Source organism: Cajanus cajan, chromosome 10 (genome assembly GCF_000230855.2).
Source record: "Cajanus cajan strain Asha chromosome 10, NIPB_CcT2T_4, whole genome shotgun sequence".
Lineage (NCBI taxonomy): Eukaryota > Viridiplantae > Streptophyta > Magnoliopsida > Fabales > Fabaceae > Cajanus > Cajanus cajan.
Genome location: NC_138526.1, coordinates 24,191,238 through 24,201,628, shown reverse-complemented (window position 1 = coordinate 24,201,628; position 10,391 = coordinate 24,191,238). Strand labels below are relative to the sequence as shown.

General features: G+C 35.9%; 1 protein-coding gene across 1 annotated transcript; it reads left to right on the top strand.

Annotated features, from left to right (window-relative positions):
• The first annotated feature begins 1,425 nt into the window (after positions 1–1,425).
• On the top strand, positions 1,426–3,789 carry CAT8 (cationic amino acid transporter 8). The gene has a single exon (XM_020377774.3). The coding sequence runs from the start codon at positions 1,607–1,609 to the stop codon at positions 3,335–3,337; it is 1,731 nt and encodes a 576-aa protein (XP_020233363.1). The 5' UTR covers positions 1,426–1,606; the 3' UTR covers positions 3,338–3,789.
• The last annotated feature ends 6,602 nt before the right edge of the window (positions 3,790–10,391 follow it).

Below are 10,391 nucleotides of genomic sequence, written 5' to 3'. Positions count from 1 at the left end.
ATCGGTAGATGGTTGTAGTATCAAAATGGTGTAATTTATTTTTTTTAAAAAAATCCCAAGATGGGTAAATTTAAAAATAAATTCTCAAATAAAGTAAGTTGTGGTTGGCAAACACAACTTTAAATTTTCTTTAAATGAGAAATAAATAAGAATGAAAGAATAAAAGGAAAATAAATAATAACTGAATCGAAGATAAAGATGCAGTAGTTTAGAAGATAAAGAAAAAGTTATTAAGATAAAGATCCGGCAGTATCTTTTAATGTTATAGAGTTGTATCAAAATGGTGTAATTTTTTTTTTTTTTATAAAAAAACTCCCAATAAATATTTTTAAAAATAAGTTGTAGTCGACAAACATGACTTTCAAATAGACGTCGTGTTTCACAAATAATTCTTTAAATTTTCTTGTCTTTTTACTAAACTCGTGCTTAAAACACGACTTTAGCTTTATTATTATTTTTTTCATTTAAAAGTCGACCACACCTCTTTTTTTTTTTTTTTTTTACATCAAAATATTAATTTTTAATGTTTTTTTTTTCAGAAAAATGTTTTTCGAAAACACAACTTCAAGTCTAAAAAAAATTAGTAAAAAATGCTTTTCTAAAACATTATTTTTTACGGGGTGACAAAATGGGTCAATCTGGCCCATCAAAAACAACCCGGGCCAAACTGACCTGCCATTGAAAAATGAGTTAGGAATGTTGGCCTGCCCTGCCTAAAGGGTGGGCGGGTGGGTGTGTCGATGAACCAAGCTGCATACCACTAAAATAATTACAAAACAAATGTATCTTATGTTTAAATAAAAAATTACTACAAATAAATAAATATAACCACATGAAATAAAAAATGCATACATATTGTACATAATATATGTTCAACAAAAACAAATTATAAACTTACAATAAAATCAAATAGAAATTAGTTCATTTACAATAAAATCAAAACCAAATTACAAACTTACAACTTACTATTTTTTTAACAAGAACATCAAATGCGGGCTGACGTGTTGTAACAGGACAGTCCACCATTTGATCTGATGAGTTGATAGACTTCGCAAGACGACCTTAACGAGTTAGAATGATGGGCTCAACCCGTCAATTTTTGACGAACCCACAGACCATGATCCATTTTACCACCCTACTATTTTCAATAAAAAAAATTAAGATTTTTTAAACTTTTAAGGTTTAGAATTTTCCTAAATCTTAAACCCTAAACCCTTAAAAAGTTACATTTTCCAAACATAACTTCATCTTATTTTGGAAATATTTTAAAAATTTACCTATTTTTTTCAGTAATCCATTTTTTAATTATTTTAAAAATCACTCCATTTTATACAAAAGCATATTTAGAGGTAGTAAACTTGTATGTTTAGATATTATTCCATACACAATTTTGGTTCATATTCATTCTTTGTATATATATTCACTGAATTTGGCCGTGTTTCTGTCGAGATTAAGAACAGTAGTAGTAGGCTAGTAGCAGCTATCATCGACCAATCCAAGACAAGAGTCGAAGTTCACTCTATAAAGCATTGGGACACACTTTCTTCACACTCCTCGGAGTCCGTGAGAGTCAATAGTTGTTAAAAGTTAAAACCGACATTACCGAATGGAAGAAGCGGCGTCGTCGGAGCGGCGAAGCTACTGGCGGTGGAGCAAGCGCGACTTCTTCCCGGAGAAGTCATTCGCGAGCGGCGAGTCGTACCGCGCAGCGCTGGCCGCCACGTGTCCGCGCCTGAAGGACCGTCTCCTGAACCGGTCGAGCGACTCGCACGAGCTGCTGGTGCTCCCACGTGCGAGCGAGCACCGCATGACGCGCTGCCTCACGTGGTGGGACCTCACGTGGCTGGCCTTCGGCTCCGTGGTGGGCTCCGGCATCTTCGTCGTCACCGGCCAGGAGGCCCGCCTCAGCGCCGGCCCCGCAATCGTCCTCTCCTACGCCGCCTCCGGCTTCTCCGCCCTCCTCTCCGCCTTCTGCTACACCGAGTTCGCCGTCGACGTCCCCGTGGCCGGCGGCTCCTTCTCCTTCCTCCGCATCGAGCTCGGCGACTTCCTGGCCTTCGTGGCCGCCGGCAACATCCTCCTCGAGGCTCTCGTCGGCGCCGCCGGCCTCGGCCGCTCCTGGTCCTCCTACTTCGCCTCCATGATCTCCTCCAACTCCGATTTCTTCCGCATCCACGTCCCTTCCTTCAAGCAAGGCTTCGACATGCTCGATCCCCTCGCCGTCGCCGTCCTCCTCATCGCTAACGGCATTGCCGTTAGCGGCACTCGCAACACCTCCATCCTCACCTGGCTCAGCTCCCTCGTCACGGCGCTCGTCATCGCCTTCATCATCGTCGTCGGCTTCCTTCACGGTAAAGCCTCTAACCTAACGCCGTTCTTCCCTTACGGCGTCGACGGCGTTTTCAACGCCGCCGCCGTCGTTTACTGGTCCTACACCGGTTTCGACATGGTCGCCACGATGGCTGAGGAAACCAAGAAACCTTCTCGAGACATTCCCATTGGATTAATCGGTTCCATGGTTATGATCACTGTTATATACTGTTTAATGGCTCTTTCGCTTGTGATGATGGTTAATTACACTGAAATTGACGTGGACGCTGCTTATTCCGTTGCTTTTGTTCAAATTGGGATGAATTGGGCTAAGTATCTTGTTAGCATTTGTGCTTTGAAGGGGATGACTACTAGCTTGCTTGTTGGTTCCATGGGCCAAGCTAGGTACACCACCCAGATTGCTAGGTCACACATGATTCCACCCTTCTTCGCTTTGGTTCACCCCAAGACGGGGACGCCGGTCAACGCTACGTTGTTGACCACTATTTGTAGCTCCGTGGTGGCTCTCTTCACCAGCTTGGATGTTTTGTCGAGTGTGTTTTCCATTAGCACGCTTTTCATTTTCATGCTTATGGCGGTTGCTTTGCTTGTGAGGAGGTACTACGATAGGGAGAGAACGGAGAAGGGTGAGTTGGTGAGGGTGCTTGTGTGCTTGTTGGTTGTTGTTGGTTCCTCTGCTGTTGGCTCTGTGCTTTGGCACACTGGCAAATTGGGTTGGGTTGGGTATGTTGTGGCTGCTTGTGTTTGGTTTTTGGGGACATTGGGGATGAGTTTTCTTCCCAAGCAGAGGGCTCCTAAGGTGTGGGGGGTTCCCTTTGTTCCGTGGCTGCCGGCGCTGTCCATCGCTACTAACCTCTTCCTCATGTGCTCTTTGGACTCTCAGGCCTTCTGGAGGTTCTTGATTTGCACTGCTGTAATGTTTCTCTATTACTTCTTTGTGGCTGTTCATGCCACTTATGATGTGGATCATCAAGAGGAAGAGGAAGTGGATGCTACCAAACAATAGCGACTTTCAAGGGACAAAGGAACAAAACTTCTTATTTATTGCTGCTGAGCCTGCTAGTGCTAGCTGCTTTATAATGTTGGCGTTGCATACTTGTCAAGATGCAACTTTAAGCACAAGTAAGAGTTCTCGATTCTGTGGGTTTGTGAGGCTCTGCCATGATGCTGTTTTGCTCAGCATTCAATTGAAATTAGAAATGCTGGTTGTATAGTTCATTGGGTAGTGTGGATAAATTAGTAGTCTGTGATTTGATTATTGATGCACAATAATATTTGAAATGGGAGGAACTCTTGAGTCTTGATATAGTTAGGTTTGAATGAAGTTTTGCTAAATGTGTTTGTTTTGGGGCCATTACACTTTGCAAAGCATGTTAAGTGGTTTATGTCTATGATTTCTCAATCCAACGTGCTCTAACATCAATAAAACATATATTCGTAGGTCCTTTTTAAAGTTCATATCGTCGTTTAGCTTGGTACGGTGTGAGATTTATCTCCAATGCTTTATATTCTTACACTTAATTGTGGATAATGTTGGTAGCATTATCACCATTGAGAATAGGCAGATGCCGTTTAATCGAACAATTCTTGATATCGAGATCTATATTGCATACTACTTGAGCTGATAAAGTAGTCTGGTTTGTTTAAACTATCATCATTATCAGTCTTATTGTGACATCCTATTTTGATAATTGTTCTTAAAATATTTAAGTTTGATTCTAAGAGCATGTGCCACTCAACTGGAAAGAAAGAGAAATAAAAAAAAAATTGGAAAAAGCCAGGCTTCTTTTAGTGATTGTGGAGAATTCAGAAGGAGAGGCCTTGAAAATTCTGGGAATTGGAAACTTGTGTTCATGAGAGCTCTCAGTTGGGTCATCCATTTTTTGTTTGTTGAACTTTTATATGCGTTATTTGTTGCACTGGAGTAGTTGATCACTTCAGAATCGTTGTCCTATTTCCACTCGTTACATGAATGAAATTTCATGATTCTTGAAAATACCTTTCTGATTGTGTGTGCCTTTTCAAGGCTGGCTCCTCTTAAGATTCAAGTTCTCTTTAAATCGTGCACAACCTGTATGATAGAATTTCTGAACCATTGTTTTCCTCTTGGCAAAATATCTACCATTGTTTCCATCTTCAAGTTTAATGGCCGGAAATGAAGCATTAGGATGTAGGGCAAGATGTGGATGCATCCTGATTCATGTTTGTGTTTGTTATTTTTTAATCTTAGCGATTAGTATTGGTTGGTCAATTATATACTTCATGGATGAAAAGATTTTAGACGTTATCGGATGCAAGGACCAGTTATCATTCCAATTACCCAACTGTATCTGCAGCAACATTACCACCTCAAAGTCTATTAAAACAACACTAATTTCAGCTCAATACACCCTTTAAAGAATTATAATAAAAGTTATTTTTTTTATTATTACAATGCCGGTAACAATATTGCTCACTCTATCAAGCTTAAATGTGTTTTTAATTATTTAATCTTTTAAATTTGAACACAATTTGTCTAAATTTCCTAAATTTAAGGTTATTTATTTTAGTCTCTTGTGATTTTGGAAGTGTTTATTTTAGTCCTCAGGGACACATTTTATTACTGACAGGTAAATTCAGTCGATTCTACGACAATTAGATCTGCTGTGATGTTTTTACATAATGATATTATCTATGAGTTTTGTGTAATAGATTTAGTGATAGATGAGTACTGTGATAAATTTATTAATCGTGTTTGATCAAAAGAACTGAAATTATTTTTTAAAAAATTAAAGAGATAAAAAAATATTTAAATTTAAGATATCAAAATTAATTTATTTTATTTTTGAGAGATTAAAAATATATTTAATTTTTTTTTTTTACAAGAAAAGCATTCTCAAACTTAAGAATTCGTATTGGTATAATTTCTTTGTAAACAAAATATACCGCAAAGAAAAATTAAGAATTAAAAGAAGTGTATGATAAAATAGTTGATATGACGAAGAGAGATAAAAATAACAAATATTGCATAGATAATATAAGATTTGTGTGATTGAGTTATATTTTTTATCATGCATAAATATCTTCATTTTTAACTAAATTTTTTTATTTATAAGATTCAAATTTGATATTTTATTTAAGAAAATTAAATCTAATACATTTCAAACTAATAATTTATTGATGAACGATCAATTATTTAACTAATAGTAATTGAATATAAAACAGAATATGGATCTTATCTTCAAAAATCAAATATTATCCATGTGCATCATTTTTATATTTATTTTATTTTTTAACTTTTTTTTTATCTTTTTGGATATATTATTTGTATATTTTTAATTTTCTAATTCTTTGAATATTTATTTTCATATTCATTTTATTTTCTTAAAAGGATTGTTAATATCATAAATTTAGAATATAATTTAGATAATTAAAAATATTCATTATCACAAATTTTAATTATAATATAATATATTATAAAAGTATTTATTTATAAATGTTAGTCAAGTAGCCTCAATTAACTTAAGAGGGGGTAAATTAAGTTTACCAATTTTTCTTCTTTTATGAGTTTTAGAGATGTTTTCTTATAAATTCAATTACTTAGACAAATTTGTGTGTATAAGTTAATGATGATGCAAACTACTCAATCATAATTAATAACAAGTAATTAAAAGTGTAGGGAAAGAAGAATTGCAAACTCGTTTTATACTGGTTCGGTCAATCCTGCTTATGTCTAGTCCTCAAGTCTCCAACTTGAGATTTCTACTATTTTTGTAACTCTTACAAGACTTGAATCCTCCAACACCTCGGAACACCCTTTCCTTGTGTTGAGATTCAAAAACCAACAAGGAGAAAAACCCTTTCTCCTTTACAGATCAAATGATCAAGTAGATATTACAGAATGACTCTCTTGTAGAGTAGATTTTACACTTTTATGATCTTGATGAATTCTTTAGAAAAATGCAAATGAATTTTGACCAAGATGTTTCTGTATATGATTTTTTAACAACAGAGTTCGTAACCTTCTTTTGAAAAATTATAGGTATTTATAGACAATTATTTCTTAGGTTGTGTCTTTTCATGAAGAGATGTAACTCTTTATAATTTTTCAGAAAAGATACTCTGGTAATCGATTACAAGACTTGGTAATCGATTACAACGGTTTAAGTTCAAAAAATTTGAAATGTTGTATTTTTAAATTCAAATTTTTGAAGTTCTCTCTTCTAGTAATCGATTACAATGTCTGGTAATCGATTACCAGAACACATTTTGTATTCTAAATTTGAACTTTGAAGTTTCCTTGCTCTGGTAATCGATTACATAAGTTGGTAATCGATTACCACACAAATATTACTATATTTGTTACACAAGCTTTTGATTATAGGAAACTTCTAATTTTCAGTCAAAAATATTTTTATAAAATCTTTTTGAACACTCTTTTTACCTTCTTTTTCAAAAACTTATTCTTATATTCAAAAAGAATAAATTTAGATTTTCTTGAAATCCTTATTTTAATGGCCAAGTGAAATTTACAATTTCTAAAAGTTCATTTTACATATCAAGCTAAGTAGTCAAGACTTATCTAGTTATTTCTTGAGATTTTGTTTCTTAATCAACTTGCTTTAACTTGACTTTTTTATTTTCTTCAACGTTTTAACATCATCAAAACTTTATACATACATTCTTCCACAATAAAAAAAATTGTTATATAAAATAAATAATCATATCGGGCATTGCACGTACTAAAAGTCTAAAATAGTGCTAGTAACATGTAAAAGTTTTTTTTTTTTATTGATACCTATAAAAGCTCATAAGAGAAACGTTACTGATAATTAAAGATAACGTGTGAGATAAACGTTTTGACAAAAGTAAATAAATAAATCAAACAAGATCTAGCACATGTGCATTCACGTTTTACTTCCCCCAAGGACATGTCATTATTAAAATATATTAATGATTATCTATGCATGGGTAGGGTACCTTAATAAATACTCCTAATAATTTAATTATATAATCATGAATTTTTTATTCTTGGTGTTCATGTGTTAGGAGACACACTTTGCTTGTCCGAGCTATCGCTGTTGCGGTCGCGGTCCTAGATCTAGATCTTCTCGTTTCGTTCTTGGCAGTCCAAAGAGGAGGGTGGGTGTGACACCCTCTACCCCGTTATTAATATACAACAAATGTAACAATAAAATATTTCTTATCTTCTTTTTGGGTAAATAAAATCTTTCATAGTTGACAAATATTTCAAATATAACAAGGTAGAAGATTCACATTCGTAACTCATAAATCATAACTCCAGTGTAAAAATTATAAAAGAAAAGAAGTTAAGATTTTCAATACAATTTAGTGTAAAACACAAGAAATCATATATATACAAATAATAATAAAGGAAATATAAATTAACTCCAGTAAAGGTGGCAGTGCCTCCTGGTTAGGAATTAATTTATACTCCCAAATCATATAATAAAAATATAACAAAAATGTACATCTTGGTCTTTTATCAGGAACGTTCAAATTACAATTCTTAACATATATTTTCCTTGAATTATATATGTTATCTACGCTATTTCTTCGTTAGAAATTACAAAAGAAAAGAAACTAAAGTTATAAAAACAATAACATATTAAACTAAAATAACTATGCCCCGATGTCACATCCTATCAGAGCATGCCCAATTGAAGCCTTTAAGCCTCATCACCAACATCCTCATGATGCTGATCACCTGCAACATAATTTAAACATATACAAAAACAACAAGGGAGTGAGAAACATCTCACTCAGTTTCAGGTGCAGAAATAAAGGCTAGATAGCACTCACACACACAACAAATATAAGTCACTTATAAATAATACACATACATCATCAATATCACATATATATTCATTTATCATGCAATGATGTCATGACCTTGACTTATAAATGCATGCATGTGGCGCCATAAGGAAGTTTCACATATCATCACTGGTGACCCTAAGGCACACCTGGTTACATCACTGGTGACCCAAAGGTACACCTGGTTACATCACTGGTGACCCTAAGGTACACCTGGTTACAAGTTACATCACTGGTGACCCTAAGATACACCTTGTTAGCATGTTACATCACTGGTATGCGGCCTCAGCGGCACACCTGGAATAATATATGCATATGATGCATGTCATACCATCATAATCTCATTGACTCAATATTTAACTTTTTACATGATTTCATTTAGTACATCATGTCCTCATTTGTCATAGTCTCATAATCATAGTTTGTCTCAATAGTCAATTCTTAGGTCTCATGTCATTTGTCCATATTTCACATGGTCATGTCATCAATACTCCTCTTAAGGTCCGCATAGGTATTCACAGAGATCCAGAGAGCATTCTTATTCATATTAAAACTCATTTATTATTAACATTAATTTCATATTCATTTATTACTTTCAACAAAGAACAAGGTAGAGTAAATAGAAAATCAGACAGAACAACGGCACTTTCAACAAAAACAAAGTAGAATAAATAGAAAATCGGACAGAACAACGGCACCTTCAACAAAAAGCAAAGTAGAGTAAATAGAAATTTAGACAGAACAACGGCACCTCCAACAAAAAAGCAAAGTAGAGTAAATAGAAATTAAACAGAATAACGACAAAGGATTGGGGGCCAATCCGACAAACAACTATCCAACAATTATCCCTACACCCCTGAGCGAGGTTCTCACTCCCCCCCTTACCTGGATAAGCGGAGCTGAACTTAGGCAGAGCCTCCTCCTCTGGATTCCCTCTTCCTTTCTCTCTCTCTTTCTTTCTCTTTCTTTCTCTCTCTCTCTCTCTCTCTTCTCTTTCTCTTTCTAAAATTTCACTTTCTTCCTCTGTATAAAAAATTTCACCCCCCCTGCCCCTATTTATAGGCAATCTGACGCACCCGGAACGGCCCGTACTGATTTCGGAACGGCCCGTTCCGGATCCTTCAAATCTGGGCAAAATTTGTAACTGGAACGGCCCGTTCCAAAATCGAAACGGCCCGTTCCCAAAAAACCAGAACGGCCCGTTCTGAAACCAGAACGGCCCGTTCTCAATCTCAGAAGAACGGCCCGTTCTCCTTCCGGAACGGCCCGTTCTCCATACCGGAACGGCCCGTTCCAAAGCCGTTCTGGGACTACAAAAACCTCACATTTTCAACATTTGGAACGGCCCGTTCCACTTTTGGAACGGCCCGTTCCAGAACCCAAAATACCCCTATAACTTTATTAAAATTACGAAAATGCCATTAAAATAATAAAAATTTGGGTGTTACAATTCTCCCCTCCTTTTAGAAATTTCGTCCCCGAAATTTACCTGAAAACAGAAATGGATGAGCTTCTCGCATCTTGCTTTCTAATTCCCATGTAGCACTTTCTTCAATATTTCCTCCCCAAACGACCTTAACCAAAGGGATTTCCTTTCCTCTTAGTTGTTTCACTCTCTTGTCATCAATCCTTAGAGGAACCGTTTCATAAGTAAGATTATCCTTCAACTGAATGTTGTCAGACTCAATGATATGGGAAGGATCATGGACATACTTTCTGAGTTGGGAAACATGAAAGACACTATGGAGATTTGAAAGAGATGGAGGCAAAGCAATTTGATAGGCCACTTCACCGATTCTTTTAAGAATTTGATAAGGACCAATGAAACGTGGAGTAAGCTTACGGGATTTCAGTGCTCTGCCTACTCCTGTCCAAGGAGTGACTTTAAGGAATACATGATCACCTTCTTTAAACTTAAGGTCTTTTCTCCTCTTGTCATTATAACTCTTTTGCCTACTCTGGGTTGCTCTCATCTTCTCTTGGATCATCTTAACCTGTTCAGTAGTTTGTTGAACTATCTCAGGTCCTAACATGACATTCTCTCCAGGTTCTACCCAACATAAAGGTGTTCTACATCTCCTACCATACAGAGCCTCATATGGTGCCATCCCAATACTAGAATGGTAGCTATTATTGTAGGTAAATTCTATCAAAGGTAGGAAACTATCCCAACTACCCCCACGTTCTAAGATGCAAGCCCTCAACAAGTCTTCCAAAGATTGTATGGTTCTCTCAGTTTGGCC

Coding starts and splice junctions, on each gene's coding strand:
- CAT8 (XM_020377774.3), top strand. CDS start 1,607: ATGGAAGAAGCGGCGTCGTCGGAGCGGCGAAGCTACTGGCGGTGGAGC.